A 19,090-nucleotide genomic window follows, 5' to 3' on the forward strand; every position below is an offset into this window, starting at 1 on the left:
CTCGTGACATAGAAACAGCATTTTTGGTTTAAATTCTGAAAGGACCTGTTAGATTAAACACGGCGATGAAAAGGAGATACGTAACCACCCAGAGTCGATTCCAACAAAAGTGTCGTTTTATAAGAAAAGGTTGAATTTTCTCCAAAATAAGGAGATAAACTATTCGATCGGACCTTTTGCAAGACGAGACCTGTGGGCTTGTTGTACGAAGGCCCTGACATACCCTCTCAATTCATCACAAGCAATTACAGCAGAGGTACCTGACACAGAGTTCCTTTTATTATTGCTCAATACACAAGCAAATGCACAGCAAGCCCTGTCCATCCAAGAGAGTTCAAGGTGTCAGTAGTCACACAAAGCACAAAGTACCTCCACTTTTGGAGAAACATGTGATTGGATGGGAACACGTGCCCACAGGCTGGTATCTCAACACTTTGACGCAAAGTGACGTCGAGACAAATCCGCAAAACACCCGAAATGAACCGACCCGGACGATTGACCTCTGCGATCGGAACCCACTATGGCTGTATTAAAATATATGTTAGTGACAATATTTTCAAACATATGCACAGGATATTTCGCCAGCGATTGCAATTGTGGGCTTGACGTACACATGTGCAACGTAATCGTTTGGTAAGACGAACAACATTTGCTTTTATTTTACAATAGTGCGAGGATTCTCAACACAAGATCAACTTTTAAAAATACATCTTATTTCCGCAGCTCAATGTTTAACTCAGAAAGTTCAGCTCAACACCAACAGTACAGCCTACAATGGCGTACAGCAATGTGAATGCTACCTGGAAATTTACTACAGACATTCAAATGCGTTTCAAAATACAAATACCAACTACAACTTATAACCAAGATAGCATTGGAGTGCCTGTGTGTGCATGTATCTATGTGTGTGTATATATATATATACACGTACATACATACATATAATAAATAAATTGGAAGAATGTTTAATTTTCCAGGGCTCAACCTGGAAACAGGAAATCCCCACTATCTGCTTGGAAAGCCTTGCTAATCATATGATGAAGTGCAGGCAACACTTTGTTGCCCGACAATGATGCTGGGCTGCGTTTTTTTTAGACCCAAGTCCATTAAAGGGGAGTGCTGCAGCGAACTTTTGCCAAGCAGCTACAGAGAGGAGAATATGCGTTTCCCTCTGCAGCTACAGACTCGAACACCGACTCGAAGGCCCTGCGATCGAGCTCCTCTTCCAGCTGCGTCCTGTAAAAGTCCAAGCCCAGGATGCAGAATAAGTTGACATCGGCTTTCTCGACCCTCCCTATCCTGGCAAGAACAAGAGGCAATCTGGGCAAGTGGTGTTAAGAACAACACAGGATGGAGCAACAACAGTAACAAGAGATAGCGAAAGAAAGAAATTGCGGCATACAACAAGAAGATCAAACGTTCACAGAGTTGCTAAATGATCAGGAGATCCACTAATTGCTGCATGTCCAGTTCTATACTCGATTTTGTGAACTCTTATTCTGTCATCGCTGACAAAGTGTAAAAATTAATGCTCAAAATGGAGGAAAAGGCAAAGAAAAGGACAGATAAAATAAATATTGTTGAGTCGTGCCAATGTAGTTTGATTACCAAAGTTTTCAGTCCAAGTCATGATATCTCCAGTTTTATGGTTGCCAGTTATGTCATATTTATTTAACACATCATCATATATTGTTTGCCCACTTTCTCTAAATCTTCACTTCATTCAATTGTGCATCAATTAATATGTACAGTATTGCTAATAATGATGAAAACAACAAAACGTGGGTAAAATGCAAATAACACAGGATGGAATAGCATCTTTTATACACATACACATACACATACACACACACACACACACACACACACACACACACACACACACACACACACACACACACACACACACACACACACACACACACACACACACACAAATAAATATATATATATTTTTTGCGGTTTTGGGAAACTGTTAAGAAGTAATGGCAACCACCATACAGGTCCCTTAGTATAGTTATTTCGTAGCAGCACATTATCTTAGCCCCTTCCCTAATTTTGGGTTAGTATGTCTTTATGCATTGGGGAGGGGAAGACAGGTCCTCCACTCATAAAGGGATAATAAACCAGGCAGATGCACAAAAATGGCATCCACAGTTTGATTCATACATATATATATATATATATATATATATTTATATATATGTTAATGTTATATATATATATATATATATATATATATATATATATATATATATATATATATATATATATATATATATATATGTTAACCCTAACCATAAAATAAGTCTGGGTGATTCCAATGATATTGATACTTTAGGATTAATCCATAAAATTATTAGTGATATCACTCATACGTCACAGAGCATCAGTGTCGCCAAAGCAGTTGCCTGAGCAAGGGTTATATTGGGTGGTGTGCCATTGCCTGCCCAGCAGTGGGAGGGGGAAGGAATTTGTTAATGGTGCTGGCAATAGCTCCATGGGGTCTTTAATGGACACCATGGGGTCTTTCACGTCCACCATCAATTTCTTGTAATTAAGGCATTCACTAAATTGTAACTTTTATTTTGGTTTATTGCAATTCGCATCATATAAATGGTGTTGATTACTTCAATAGTTCATTATTCTCTAATGTACAAAAATCCACAAACTTTCTTGCACATTTTCTTTGTGGTAAGTGGATATTAATAGCACGTGATAATATAATGAGCATAGCAAAAAAATAAAATAAAAAATAAAAATTAAATTACCTAGCTTATTTTATATAGTTAAAGGTAGCAACTGTGATATTAAATAGATTTTCACAGAAATTAGAATTATTATCCACCAATATTGCAGCACACTTCCCACAAATATTTAATGGGAAACAGCACCACAAAAGTGAATACAACAAACTTTTGCGCGGACACACACACACACACACACACACACACACACACACACACACACACACACACACACACACACACACACACACACACACACACACACACACACACACCTATGTATTCCCCTAACTTGACGAGGCAGCAAGGCACAGATCGAGTAATGAATTAAACGAAAGGAGCACATTGACCAGAAACGCCGCTTCGAGCTAACAATGGTGACATGACATAAGCGTCATCCACATTGTGCAATACTTCACCCCCAATACCGGATGGCTTCCTTGGGCACACTCAGGTCTATTTTAAAGAAGGAGATTTTAAAGGTCATACTTTTTGGAGCCTCCAGCCGACACACCACACAATAATTTATTTGCCACCATTAAATCAAATTCATTTAAATAATTAGGGCATCAATAATTAAGGCAGAAATAATTAGGCACAGAGGGCATCCCATTCCATCTGAAGGTACATGAAATGTAAACAGCAATGGTCGTCTGCCACACAAACACATTGTCTTTGCTTTGATGCACACAAAACGGGAGGTGGGGTTATGGTCGGGCACAATAAAAGACCAGATGGCAACGTGCCGCTTATGACATGGCAACATGACACAAGCATCAATCATGGGAATGCGCAACACATCGCCTCCAGTACCTCCAACACCAGTTACAAAGCCAAGGCTCATACCTCTAAAAGCTCAGTGTATGGTGGTCATGTCGGCCAACCAGTCATGATGCTGCGAGCCAGATCACGGGACTATTTGCATATATACCTGTGGGATTTAAAAATGTATTTCTTATACTCAAAATATATTTTGAATACTCAAAATGTATGAACTGCTGTTCCCAGGCAATAGGAGGAAAGAGGGAAGTGTCTCATCCTCTTGGGATGCCAGGCAGTTGAGATGATCTGTTGTGCAAGCCATGGCCTTGAGTGCATGGCTGTTATTGTGAACGTGGCTTGTTTTTTCTGCTGAAGTGGCAGGGAGGGGCAATTGACCTCCCCCTGACCATTCCTTTAATCTCTTCCTTTCATGCTGATGTTTCGACACGTAGGCCTCCTGACAAATAACTATAAATACAACACACTTGGTTGAATACTCTCAGAAAGGGTTCTCACGGCATATTTGAAACCTTTTCTCCATGTGCATGTAAACGGGAAATAAACAGTCTATTAAATTGTGATTGGGTTGTTCTTCAAAGGGTGAAGACCATCCCCCTCATACCTACCAAAATTTGGATCGTCATTGGCTGATCGAGAGGTGTGACAGCTTTCTCTTCACACCAAGCACTCAAACTGTCGGTGTAAGATGCTCACTGCATCCAGCATGAGACTAAGTCCAACGGAGTGATACTCGCTCAAGCCCAGATTATCCTCTAAAGGATTATAAAAGCAGCAATAGTGACAGTGAAAAAGCCCAAACAGGGACAAAGTGAGTTCAAAGAGTGAATTATTCAAATGTAGAGGGGGGAGGGTAGGGAGGAGGTGTGGGATAGGAATGCAAATAGAACGGACACTTGGTAGAGCACATACCGCTGCAAGGCTGAACAGCATACGTTTTGTATCCTACTGATAGGCCAGATCTCCATCCGGACCTGAACGAAAATTTAACTAGCTTCTTCTCGTCACCCAACTGACTCATCCATCTAGTTTTGTCACAACTCGTCCACAACTTTTTGAAATAAAGTGCTATACACCATCTCTCAATGGTGCAAAATCACTTTAAAAAAAAAATCTCACATCCAGTTTTGGATCTTCACCAAAATTGAATAGATTTGTCCTCGTCACTCACCCAACCTGTCCACCAAATTTCGTTCTGAGATATTCTGCTCACAGACAAACAGACAGGGGTGAAAACATAACCTACATCCATCCACCTTAGGTGGCGGAGTTAGTGATTACAATTCTATTTACAATAAATGCAATACACGCCCAGGGGATTCGAACGATGATAGATCCCTAAATAGCCTATCCTTAGGGCCTCAGGCACTGCAAGAAAAAGACCAGAGGACAGGAGTACCCAATTGCAGCCCACGCGGAACCCGGAATGGCCATTGAACTCGGGCAACCAGAAACAGCAAGGGAACTGGATCAAACTGCTGTGGCTAGATGAGGAGTGAATGGGGTTAGTGGAAATGGAGGCTCCACCTCCATGGAACTTCCTTGAAACACACCTTCTCCCATTGAACCACAGACAAGAACAACCGTGTCCTGTCCGTCAGTGCTTTTATCATGTTGACCGACGTCACAGGGTGCGCCGTCACCTAGACCTGCCTGCTCTGCGCCCATTGGTGCATCAGGTACCCCTTAAGCCGAAGCCCCGCCTCAAACCTTCTTGGTCTTTTGCGAATGCTGGAGACCCTGTAAAAGCGTGCCAAAACCTGTGCCTCAGTTGATCCGTCAGGCCGCTATTCCCCAAAAGCACATAAAGAACAAACAATTACAGAAGGTGAAACATTAAAAATGGCTGAAGAAGGGTTTTTAGAAGCAACCATTGGGAGGGGAGACGACAGCCTTTCTGTACAAATATCGACACATTCTATTACAATTAACGTACCTCACTATAACGCTAAAAATGCACGATGGAAATAACTATTTCTAAGCGACACATTGTTAATCCTTAGAAGCCATTTCCGCAACAATTTGTATGTATATTGTATATATATTTTATTTTTTATTTCATATCTTTTTTATTCCAATGTGTATTATTATTGTGTATTATCGCTCTTTTCAGTTTATTGCTTTTTAATTCGAAATGTTTTGCACTGTAGGTTAGGCTTGTAAGTCATCATTTCACTGTAAGAGTTTCACATTTCACATTTCATTTCATATTTCAACTCATTCCATTTCAAAAAAATATTCAATCTCTTATGATTCCAAATCACTCCATGCTCTAAATTCTCATTCATTCCACCCCTCCTCCATCGTTCTTAAACGGATCGCTAACTTGAAAATCACAACAAACCCAATTTGTTATAAATGTTCATCTTTCATTAATCATCCACTTTCTAAACTCCCCCCTTGCCCCTCCCCTCCAAATCTCCCCACTTGCCCCACCCCTCCTAAACTCCCCCCTTGCCCCTCCCCTCCTAAACTCCCCCCTTGCCCCTCCCCGCCAAATCTCCCCCCTTGCCCTTCCCCTCCAAATCTCCCCCCCTTGCCCCTCCCCTCCTAAACTCCCCCCTTGCCCCTCCCCTCCTAAACTCCCCCCTTGCCCTTCCCCTCCTAAACTCCCCCCTTGCCCCTCCCATTCAACTCTCTCCCCCAACCCCTCCCCTTCAAATCTCCCCCCCAACCATCCCTCCCAAATTCTCCTTCTCAAAGCTGCCTCCTCCCCACTTCGTCTCCCTTCTATCTCATACCTCCACCTCCCCCAACCTTCTACTTTCCTCTGCCCCCCCCCCCCTTAAACAACCCCTCACTGTGCCTCATCCCATCACCATCAAACCTTTCGTCCTCCCCATCCTTCCCTTTCTTGTAACTCTTCTGTAATCTCTGACACTATCAACTGCTCTTCCTACCTCCCCCTCTCACCCTTCATCTGACCCTACCCCTCCCCTCCCTGTCCTGCACCCGATGCTGCCCCTCTCTCTTCATTAACGGTATGGACCTCAAACATCCGGGGCCTTCGCTCAAACCTGATTGATCTCTCCATTCAGGTTGCTTCTGACAATCCAGACTTGATCTGCTTAACAGAAACTTTCCTCCTTCAAGATGTCTCTGATTCCTTAATATCTCTTCCTGGTTACTCCCTCCTCCGGTATGATAGACCTGAGCCTCGTCCTGGTGGCGGGGTGGCTATCTTTATCAAGAACTCTCTTCCTCACTCTCCCTGCACTGCCCTCTCTCCACTCCACCCCCAGGAGTACCTCTGGCTACGGCTTCCTCTCCGCTCCCACCTTTTGTTCATATGTGTTCTGTACCGTCCTCCAAATAGTGATGACTCCATTTACATTTCGCTGTCGGACAACATGGACCAACTTCTATCAACTCATCCAAACTCTCTCTTCCTCATATGTGGCGACTTCAATTGTCATCATGCCAGCTGGCTGGGTGTGGGTTCATCTCTCACCAGCCATGGCACCTCAGCAAAGAACTTCTGCGACTCATTGGGACCGACACAATCTGTCAATTTCCCGACCCGGATCTCAGTCAACGGAGTATTTTCTCTTCTGGACTTGGTTATGACCAACTCCCCTGCAAAAGTCTGCTGCTCTTCTTCTGCTCCAATCGGTTCTTCTGATCATGTGCTTGTTAAAGTGGACATCTCTCTGGCCATTCTCAGAGAGCCTCCTCAGCGCCGACGAGCCTAGCATTTCACTCAGGCCGACTGGCACGGTCTGCAAGCAGCCATCAATCATCTGGACTGGTCTTCCATCTCGACTGCCTCTGACATAAATTCTTCCCGGGAATTCTTCCAAAGCAAACTTCTCTCTCTCATGCACAGATTTATCCCATCTCGTCTTCAGTTGTCTTACCCTTCCTCCCGTCCATGGTACACTGAATCTTGTGGTGAGGCAGTTGCCCTAAAACAACTTGCCTTTGCCTCTTGGAAGGCAAATCCAACTGAAGGCAATCTCAGTTCCTTCCACCAACCTCGAAACAAGTGCGTGTCTACCCTCAGGAGAGCCAGGAAGCACTATCTCTCCACACTCAAGATTGAACTCTCAAACCTGTCTCCTTCCTCCAAATCCTGGTGGCGTCTGGTCAAATCCGTTTCTGGTGTTTGTTCCCCCTCCATCCCCTCCCTTACCTCAAATGGCTACACAGTTGACACCGCACGTGACAAAGCCGAATGCCTCAACTCTGTGTTTGCCTCAAAATCTTTAGTCCCAAACCCATCTCTCTCTGTTCCCACCTTTCCCAGTCGAACCCAACTGCTCCTGGACTCTGTGTCCTTCTCTCCTGACAAGGTGAAGTTTTTTTTATCAAACCTCGACTCTGATTCTGCAACTGGACCAGACGGCATCAGCCAACGGGTCCTAAAATCCTGCTCTGCCGCTCTATCTCACCCTCTCTCTGTTCTTTTCACCCTCTCTTTTGCTCAAGGTCATCTGCCAGCATCTCTGAAATCAGCAAACATTACCGCTTTACACAAAAAAGGTGCAAAAACAGATCCTTGCAACTACAGACCAATCAGCCTGCTTCCAATTATCAGCAAAGTCATGGAATCCATCATTGCTTCGGATATCAAATCCTTCCTCTTCTCCAATGGCTTGATCTCTGATCATCAATTTGGATTCAGACCAGGTCATTCTACTCTGGACATGTTGCTTCTGCTGTCTCAACAATGGATGGAGGTCCTCAATGCCAAACAGGAAATCAGAGCTGTCTCACTTGACATATCACGTGCCTTCGATACGGTCTGGCACCCAGCTCTGCTCACCAAACTCTCCTCCTATGGTATCCATGGAAATCTCCACTCATGGCTTGCGGACTTCCTCTCTGGTCGTAGGCAACGTGTGGCCCTGAATGGATTTCTCTCATCTCCCCTTCCTGTTCTGCTGGAGTTCCCCAAGGTAGTGTTCTGGGCCCTGTGCTATTTCTGGTCTTCATCAATGATATCTCCGACTATCTGGAAAATCCTCTCTATCTCTTTGCTGATGACTCCACTATCTGCCGCTCCATTCCTCATCCCTCAGATCGGCAGTCTGCAGCCTCCTCACTCTCTGCAGACCTGGACAAAATCACAGACTGGCCAAACAAGTGCAACATGTCTTTCAATCCTGACAAATCTCACTCTTACAATGTCTCTCCGAAAGGACCGACTGGAAAACCCTCCCATCTACTTTCTCAACAATCCTCTCCAAGAAGTTCTGTCGCTCAAGCTTTTGGGTCTCACTATCTGCCATGATCTTTCTTGGGAAAACCACATTTCCAAGCTGGCCTCCAAAGCCAGTCACCGACTGGGCATCCTCCGTCGTGCGAAGTCCTTCCTTGGCACACCTGAGCTCCTCACCACATACAAGGCGTTCATCCGCAGCTCAATGGAATACTGTTCCCCCCTCTGGGCTGGTGCTCCTGCCTCACACCTAGCTCGAATTCACGCTGTTGAAGCCAAAGCTTTCAGAATCATTGGAATCTCCTGCGATGAAGTTAACTCCGAGGGCCTTTGACTCACTCACCGCAGGCAGGTTGGTGGTCTTTCTGTCTTCTACCGACTCCTCTGCGGCCTTGCTCCCCCAGCTCTCTCTGTGCTCTGTCCCCCCAATATTCCTTCAGGTCGCACAAGATCTGCCTGCAACCCTCTTATGGTTAAACTGCCAAAATCTAGGCTCTCTGCTCACCTTCACTCTTTCATTCCCCTTTTCTCCCGCCTCTGGAACAAACTCCCCCACTCCATTCAATCCCACTCCTCCCTCCAGGTCTTTAAAACAGCTGTTCACCACCATCTCTTATCTTCCCCCATCCAAAACCTTGATCTTTTCTAACCCCGCTAATTCACCCAGAGTCCTTGTAGTGTTCATATGTTTTATACCTCTCCCACCTCCCCCCAAGTCCTCCCGATGTCCCTGCTCTCAAATGTTGTGTTTGTGTCCTTCCCCCTCTCTCCCCATCTTGTCTGCCGCTCCCCTTGTTTTTTGTGTTTTGTGTGTCGGTTTGACTTTTCGTGTGATTAATGTTAGCTCTTTCACGAGCCTCGATCTTGTATACAAAAAAAGAAGAAGAAAAAAAAAAAAAGAGGCACACCTGTTGTATCTGTTACATGTGACAAATAAACTTGATTCAATTCGATTTGAAATATTGATTTACCATACTCTTTACAGAGCATGAGTGCTGCCAAAGCAGTTTCGACCAATACCTTTCTGACATCCTGCCTTGCTCTGAAAGCAGCACAAAAAAACAATTTCCCCACAGGTAGAGCATTTTGACCAAAAACAAACCCTTTCCGCAAAATTAAATTGACTGGCATGTGATAAATGCACATCGTGTTTTGATATCTGAGGATAGCAAGCTTGATTGCTGCATGTACACGTGCTCGGATATAAATTACATGAAGCATCGAGAGCACGAACAGCTTTAGAGAGAAATTAAATGTCAAATGCACTTAGGTACTTGAGGACTGGCACAGCCTTCAAAATGCTCCCAAATAAGTATTCAAATTAAATTAAGGTGTTGTAGGGCTCGTGGCTGAAGCAGTGCATTTGCAGCATCTGACAATGTAATAAAAATCATGGGTAGAGGAGTGGAGGTAGCAATGGTACAACACATAAAACCACCCGTGCATTCTTGGTTTGAGGCAAACAGTAAACAGGTAATTCACCGTTATGGAAATCCAAACAGAGAATCTAACAAATGACTTCTGGATCAAAGGAAAACCTTGCCTAATACAATTATTGTGCCTTTGGTGATGACAATATAATATGCTATTCCTAAAATCCCCTTATATGGGATGAGCCGACTGGTATTTGCTCTGTCCAAAACACTTCTCCACCACCCTCTATCACCAGTCATCTCTCTTCACTCTCCATCCACCTACACCTTTCTGACATCCCTCCTCACACAATACTCACATCTTAACCACAGTGTACCCCGTCTCCTCCTGCCTCACTCTTTCAACAAATCTGCTCTCTTCACAAGTCTATATTTACCATTTCTTCCTGTCAACCGCATCTGCACACTGATCTCCTCCCTCAGTTTGTCAATCCTCCCTCTAATCCACACTCCTCACTCCACAATCCTCCTGACCCAGTTGGTCTCACAGACCTGCAGCCTCTGTTGTTGCTGTTTGTCAGTGCCACAATCTCCAGACCGTATCGATATGCTAGCATTACACAACCTCAGGCCACTTCCTTTCCACCATGAAACCTCACTTTTCTCCATGCATTCGCACACACTTGTATCTCCTACGAACCACCATCACCAGACACCTTTCCACCTAGGTACACAAACCTACTCCTCTGCCTTATCTCCTTTCCCTCCAACCTGATGTTTAATTTCTCCCTCTGCTGTCCGACCCACATTATCTCCATCTTCTCCAAGCTCATTTTTTCGTCTATGCTACTCAAATGCCTCCTTTCACTCCTCTCCACCACTTTCTGCATCTCTTCATCTCATCTCCTGTTCCACCACTTTCTGTATTTCCAAAATAATTGAACTCCATATTTTGCGAAATCGAGTCAAACAGCTGGAATGCAACGTCATTTTTAAAGGTCCACAGACACGGAATCTCACTCAAAATGCATTTGATGTCATCCAAATGTCTTTTTATGGTGAATTCAAATACGGCATTGATTTTTTTGTTATATTCACTCTGAAACATAAAAATGAAAGAAAACCGAACCACTTGGGAACGCCCCTAAAAATTCTGCCCCATACCTCAAAGCCGATGACGTAATCCATGTGACGTCACCTCCAGAACGCAGCTCGCTCGCAAGCACGCACCACGTGCATTTCCTTGATAAAAATCAAACACTTGTTTTAACTCCAATTTACATTCTGTTTCCACTTTTAGTGAGAAGTAGGGGTCTGTACAACCATTCATAAATGAGTTCACACATAGTTGAATATGTGCAGGCCGCTCCACGGAGCGACCTTGTGGGCTTATCAACGAGGCGAGGCGTGACACACGTGTCTCAGCATACCTCAGATCAAGATCAAGCAAATCAAAAGTAGAGTACGTACAAATTACACGGAACCGATCGCGGGCCGAAGTATAGCGAATCGAGATGGCATGGACTTCGTTCTGGAGATGACGTCACCGGTCACGTGACCTGCGGTTCGCTGAACTCCAATTTTTTGAGGGGCGGGGCATAGCAAGTTGTGAAAAACACTACAAATGTTCAAAATATTGGTCTAATTATCCCATTGTTGATTTAAAAAAAGAAACATGGGTGATGTCTTCACTAGGAAGGTCAAGTTAATATATAAATAACCAGAAACTTTTGAATTACGTGGGACCTTTAAATTCACAATTACGGGTGCATCACACACGGGAAATGAAATAATGGAGCACGACAAAAGAAAAATTATGTTCACACAAACATTCCCGTTCCTACTTTATGCAGATAGCGTGTGAGGTTTGCGGCACAGATCTTTTCCTTGGATTATTGGGCCAGAGTTGAATGAAAAAAAGCAATGCTGTGCTCAAATGTTTCACGATTACAAGATGCACCTGCAGAGTGAAGGTGTGCATGGCAGGAAAGAAAGAATGTGGGAGATGTTTCTGCAGCTACAACTTGTAAATATTTTTTGCATTTTTCCTTGCAACATTTCAGCAATGAAGTGCATACTTTGCAGCAAGAGCAATAACCCGTGTCACTTTCGGCCTATATATCTAATCAACAATGATGGCAATGTAGATAAATAAGAAATTACAGATGATAGTTTTGGCGAATGTTACACCTTTTGAACAATCTGCATTGTTCCTGACTTAGTTTCAATATTTTTAGAATGGCAAGGCCAATATTCATCAAATTTGCAGGGTTCAGTCTATCCCACGGCTGCTACGTAATTAGATTCTGCCTGGTAGACTCACGAGATATATATCTCAGCTACAGCTCAAATGACTGCCAGAAGAATGAAATATGCTCCCGCACGCACGTAACAATTTGTATAAAAGTCACACATTGTGAATTGCAAAAAACAAGCTTAGTTCTAAAAGCAACGTGTAGCAACACACTGCACCATCCTCCTTATAACCGTGTGCACTTCGGATGCTGCACAACACGCAATTTGAGCACACGGTGTTTATAGTATAATTGTGAGTTGCAATTCAACGTGTGCTTTTTACACGACTCTGTGGGATAGCGTTCTTGCCGTGTCATTTTACTCTCGACTGTGGAGGAATACATCGATTCCACTTCAGTGGGCACAATGCAAAAACACCAACATAGTGGGGGAAATAGACATCAATGGATGCTGTAAGAAAGCCACCTGTCCTTTCCCCAAATAACGTGAACTGAAAAATCCTTGAGATATCGGCCTGTCGTGCAAAACACACATCTCCACCTGTGCCTCACCTCTGTACTCCGCAGGTTCGAAATGTGCTTCTGACCCAGCGCTGCGCAAATTAGCACGAACGTTTCTTGGGCATCAAGTGCCAAAGCAACACTGTCATGCACAAAAACCTGGCGACAGGACAGATGTAAACTGCCAAAATACAGTCAGGTGCAATGATGAATGAAAATAACAGAAGGTTGATGGAGGTAACGCAAACATCTCTCTGCTCCGACGAGGGGTTAACGACCAAAACGCCAGCTCATCCTTGCTTCCTATAGCGGTTAGCATTCCGTGTTGTTGCACCCATTATTCTACCTGTACGCTGATGCAGTTCAACACGAGCCTTCACGAGAAAAAGACTAATTGTTAATTCTTTACAGTCGGATGTAACCTAGTCATTCAATATTAGTTTCAAACACAATTTTCATGGGGATCGAATCAAAATAAGACCAATTACTGCACTGTAGTTACAAGACACGATATATATATGTATATACACTACCGGTCAAAAGTTTTATAACACCTCAATTTTTCCAGTTTTTATTGAAATTTACGCAGTTTAATGTCTCAATGTACTCTGAAATTAAGCATAGAACAAATAAACAATTTTAGATAAAAAAAGAAATCATAGAATCATTTTGTTTAACAAAATTTAATTTAAATTTTTGACTCAGCAAAGTAGCCACCTTTTGCAGATATAACCGCCGAACACACTCGTGGCATTCCTTCTACAATGGAAATCAAATATTTGTCGCGCAACCGCCGAAATTAATATCTGGCGGTCGCGGATGCCGATCACGAAGGCTTCAACTCCGAGGCGGAAACTCAATGGCGGATTCCAAAACCGAAAGCCCCTAAGCGCGCGGAATGGAGGGAAGCGGCGAAAGTCCCCACAGCTTTAACTATTGAAATCAACCACCCGGTAAACTGCGTTCAGATATATGTACAAAAATAATATAAGGGTTTATTCAGGAAAAGCAAAGACAGTAAAAAAGCATGCGCCGGATCCTACTTCGGGTTCCCGCACACCAGAAATCAAATACAACCAGGGGAGATATGAATACCAAAAGAAAATGTCTCGTCGTGTACAGTGTACGCGGACCTCGGTCTTATCTGGTCTCGTCGTTGGCTTTGGCCGCCGTCCAACACGCGGCTCCGTTCAGCCCCGATGTACCCACGAGGCTTCGCTCCAAGCTCCGATCCTCACGCCGTGCACGAGGTCCATGCACCAAGCTCCAAAGCACCCAACGCAGGCCAGCGGCTTCACAAGAGGTCGATCCCCACACGAAGCACGAAAAGACAGGAACGGAGAGAACGCAGGTGTGTCTGCACGTCTCATCCTTCCAACTCGCTTCTCAACTGCTCACTGCCAACTGCGCACTGCAAAACCAACTCTCGACCACGAATCCAACTGCTCGCGACTCAGGAATGTCACTCTCTACTGAACTGCCAGGGGACAGGAGTGAACTCGTCTCAACTCAACACCAACTCGTCACTCGAACTCTGACTCTCTCATGCACACGAACTCTCTCTCAAAAGGTGTCCGGCCCCCCGTTAATATCTCTGGCCGATGACGTCAGCATTGGCGCACTGTCCTGCCAATCAGAGCCTCCACCGACTCGCCAGCTCACCCCGGTGCACGCCCACTGCGCCACTCTCACTCCCGCTCCTTGTGTTATAGCACGTGCTATGCGAGGCGGATAGGCCTCTCGGAGGTGTAAATGGTGGCGGCCATTCGTGGCGGTGTTCTGGCCTGCGTTCTTCCGAAGTCATGTCAGGGGGAAAGGGCGTCACTAATGTTGTACGAAGGGAATCCTAACCAATGTCTATGTGATCTGTAGTGCCATAAGGGACAAAGGTTTGACTACCAGGTGAGACATACAAGGGCTCTACTCATTAACCCCTACACTACCTATCACTCGAATCTCCTGGTAGATCCACAGTTATACACCTTAACCGACAAAACGCCCACACATGACTTATTACAGGAAGTGTTCCTTACCGCGACACACGAAGCATGGTACCTACTCAGATCTACTCTGCTCTACATATATCACTACCCAAATTCATAACATATTGTTTGGGAAGTTCTTCCCAACACTGTTGCAGAAGTTCCCACAAATGTGTTGCACTTGTAGGTTGCTTTACTTTCACCCTTCTGTCCAGTTAATCCCAAACCAGCTCGATGGGGTTTAAGTCTGGAGACTGTGCTGGCCATTCCATGATTTGAAGCCTACTGTCTTGTTTTTTTCCTCGAAGGTAGTTTTGACATAGCCTGGAGGTGTGTTTAGGGTCATTATCTTGCTGTAGGATGAACCCCTGACCAACTAGGCATATACCAGAGGGTATTGCATGGCGCTGCAAAATGCTGTGGTAGCCCTTTTGGTTCAGGGTGCCAGTCACTCTGTGCAAGTCGCCGACTCTGGATCCAGCAAAAGAGCCCCAGACCATCACGCTTCCTTCTCCATGTTTGACAGTTGGTGTCACACACTGAGGAACCATCCTTTCGCCTACTCGACGGCGAACAAAAACCCTGCTTGATGAACCAAAGATTTCAAATTTTGATTCATCGGTTCATAAGACCTTCTTCCAGTCTTCAGTAGTCCACTGGAGGTGCTTCATGGCCCAGGCAAGCCTCTTTTTCTTATTTTGCCATCTTAGCAATGGCTTTCTTACTGCCACTCGACCTGTCAAACATGCAGCTCAAAGTCTTCTCTTCACAGTTGAAACTGAGACTTGCTTACTTCAACCAGTGTTAAGCTGTGCTTGAAGCTGTTGTCCTGTGAGCCGCCTATCACGCAAGCTGTTGACTCTCAGAAACTTGTCTTCTGATTCTGTTGTGGCTTTGGGTCTGCCAGACCTCTTCCTGTCAGAGTTTCCCCCAGTTTCCAATATACTACTTCCTGCAGTGCAATATTGTCCAAATAATGCTTCAGAGGGTGTAATAACAGTCTGTTCCAATACTGCTTTTACACAGACAGGGGGTTTGTAATGAAGTAATCGGCAGAGGTTGGGACACCTGTAGGAATTGTTTGCATCAACTTTCAAGGCTTAATTTACTTACATTGAGTCAGAACAGCTGTAAGTTAACCCATTACTTGTTCCCTGAAGAAGGCCTTTTTTACAATAAAACTGTGCAATTTACATTATTTTCCCGTTTTTGCTAACCTAAACTTTTTTTTTTTTTTTTTTTAACCTCGAGCAGTTTACTGCTTACCTTTGTACCATTTCAGGTTATTCACTGGATTTGAATTGCTTAAATTTCAATAAAAACTGGAAAAATTGAGGTGTTCTAAAACTTTTGACTGGTGGTGTGTGTATACATACATACATACATACATACATACATACATACATACATACATATACATACATACATACATACATATATATATATATATATATATATATATATATATATATATATATATATATATATATATATATATATATATATATATATATATACAGGGGGCTGCAAAAGTAGGTATACAGTAAGGATTATACCAGTATTATAATAGTGGTGCTAGGATTCATTTAATACTAGAATTCATTTAATTCATTAAAATCATTATCACCATTTTTAATATTTTTATTTTCGTAATTTTTTCTATAATACATCTATTATTTGCAGGTGAAGTGGAAATTTAAAGATGGCTGGTAATTCAACGGACGAGGAGCGCAAATGGATTTTGAAACAGTACTGGAAGACAGAGAATAGTGAACGTGTGCGACAGCAGTGGCAAGAAACATTTGCATCGCCTCCACCAACGAGGCTCACGATTTACCGGATACGTGACAAATTTGAGAGGACGGGGTCTATCCACAACTCGCCGAAGAGTGGTCGACCAGTCACCATGACAACGCCAGAGAATGCAATGCAAGTTGACCTGGCATTTACCCAGAGCCCTCAGAAATCTAAAAACAGGGCGTCATCTGAATTGGGTATTGAACGCAGATCGTTGGGTCGTTTGATGCACCGTGCAGGACTGAAAATGTACATGCCACGATTGATACATGGTTTACTAGAGGATGACTTGGATCGGCGTTTACAATTTTGCGAAGCCATCCTGAATGAGGAACGAGAGGGTGACAGCATTCTGCGCAAAACCGTGTGGTCCGATGAAGCAAACTTTAAGCTATCGGGTGCCGTTAATCGGCACAATTGTGTGTACTACGCAACTGAAAACCCTAAAGTCACGATTGAGCAACAGCTCAATCAACCTGGGGTGACAGGGCTGGCCTGTCCTGCAAAGGTGTCGTTGGACCTATCATTCTGCACAGGACTGTCGATCAACACGTGCATCTGAACATGCTGACGGATACAATCATAGCACAGGTACGCGAACAACAGCAGCAGGACGACTTCTACTTTCAGCAGGATGGGGCGCCACCGCACTTCGCACTCACTGTGCGTGCGCTACTTGACAAAGAATTTCCCAACAGGTGGATTGGACGTCGGGGAGCTGTTGACTGGCCACCAAGTTCGCCGGATCTCACCCCTATGGACTTCTTTTTCTGGGGATGTGTAAAAGACAGGGTTTTTGCACGCAAGCCACGTTCTGTTGATGCCATGATTCAGTTCATACGGGAGGCTTGCCAGGAAATTGATGCTGATAAAGACCTTTGTGCCAGAGTGTGCATGGGTGTCCACACTCGACTAGTGGAGTGTTTGAATGCCGGGGGCAAACAGTTTGAACATTTGAGGGATTAATATGTTTATTATTGATATGTTTATTATTGATATGTTATTATTGATATGCTTGTATAATCAATAAAATACGTTTTGTGCGCACGTTTTGTTTTTCATTACTGTATACCTACTTTTGCAGCCCCCTGTATATATATACTAGCAGAAGTACCCGGCATTGCCGGGCGGGGGAGGGGAGGGGGAAGGGGAAGGGGAGGGGAGGGGAATGGGGGGGGGGGGGGGAGCGAGCCCCTTGGCAAAGCGAGCGATTTTTTTTTTCATAGCATCATAGCGTCATAGCGTTCATAGCGTTCATAGCGTCATAGCGATTTTTTTAGCCTCGTCGCAAGACGCTGGTCATAGAGTGCCCTCTGCTGTTGTTCTTGTTCTTCTTCTTGTTCTTCTTGTTGTTCTTGCAGAGAAGACAAAACCTCAAAGCTCCACCCATTCTGGGAACCATAGCTCCACCCATTGTGGGCGAGGCTTCATAAAAACAAATATCCACCATTTTATTAACTCGCATAGCTTTGAGGCCTGTTTTGTAGGCCCGTGGTGTCTTCCTCTCTCACACAGTTTTATTTCAAATCAAATTCGATATATCATTTCATTTTTCACAGTCGTTAACATAGTTTTAGACTCGGTTGAAAAAAAACGGGAAGAAAATCCGATGAAAGTTGCCCTTTATAGAACGAAATGAATTCTCAAAGGCCTGTAACTTCAAGTCCATTGAGATATATTTTTTTAAAATCGTGGCATGGTCAGTCATACACCGCCCGAAATAACAGACGGGAAAATGCCGAGATATATATATTTTGTTTAAATCGCGGCATGGTCAGTCATACACCGCCCGAAATAACAGACGGGAAAATGCCGAGATATATTAAAAATTCGTCCATTTGATGACAATCGTCACGATGAAATATTTAATTTATACGTCATCACAATAATGTGGAGAGAGGAGCATAGCTTCGTTCACGTGTCGCCACATACGGGAAATTGCCGAGATATATTTTTTTTAAATCGCGGCATGGTCAGTCATACACCGCCTGAAATAACAGATGGGAAAATGCCAAGATATATTAAAAATTCGTCCAGTTGATGACAATCGTCACGATAAAATATTTAATTTATACGTCGTCACAATAATGTGGAGAGAGGAGCATAGCTTCGTTCACGTGTCGCCACACACAGGAAATTGCCGAGATATATTTTTTTTTAAATCGCGGCATGGTCAGTCATACACCGCCTGAAATAACAGACGGGAAAATGCCGAGATATATAAAAAATTCGTCGCCACACACGGGAAATTGCCGAGATATATTTTCACTTTGCACAAAAATAATATCAAGTAATCGAATCAATAGGAATGTCCTGTGCCTATAACATCGACATTATAGGCACAGCTGCATCTAGGCATTGTGTAACATCGACGCGGCTTTTGTTTTAATTAAAACTTTTTGTACTTGTTTTTTCATAGCGTCATAGCATCATATCGTTCATAGCGTCATAGCGTTCATAGCGTCAGAGCGTTTCATCGCGACATATCGTTCAT

The 19,090-nt window shown here is 43.8% G+C and overlaps 1 protein-coding gene across 1 annotated transcript in view; it reads right to left on the minus strand.

Annotated features, from left to right (window-relative positions):
• Positions 1-257: 257 nt before the first annotated feature.
• The window catches only part of HTT (huntingtin), a 778,980-nt gene continuing 760,147 nt past the window's right edge, over positions 258-19,090 (minus strand). Inside the window, exon 68 of the mRNA XM_078772674.1 lies at positions 258-1,320. Within this exon, the coding sequence (XP_078628800.1) occupies positions 1,107-1,320 (214 nt within the window). The 3' untranslated portion in view covers positions 258-1,106. The remainder of the gene's footprint in view (positions 1,321-19,090) is intronic.

Source organism: Myxine glutinosa, chromosome 2, assembly GCF_964187855.1.
Source record: "Myxine glutinosa chromosome 2, kmMyxGlut1.1, whole genome shotgun sequence".
NCBI classification, from domain to species: Eukaryota; Metazoa; Chordata; class Myxini; order Myxiniformes; family Myxinidae; genus Myxine; species Myxine glutinosa.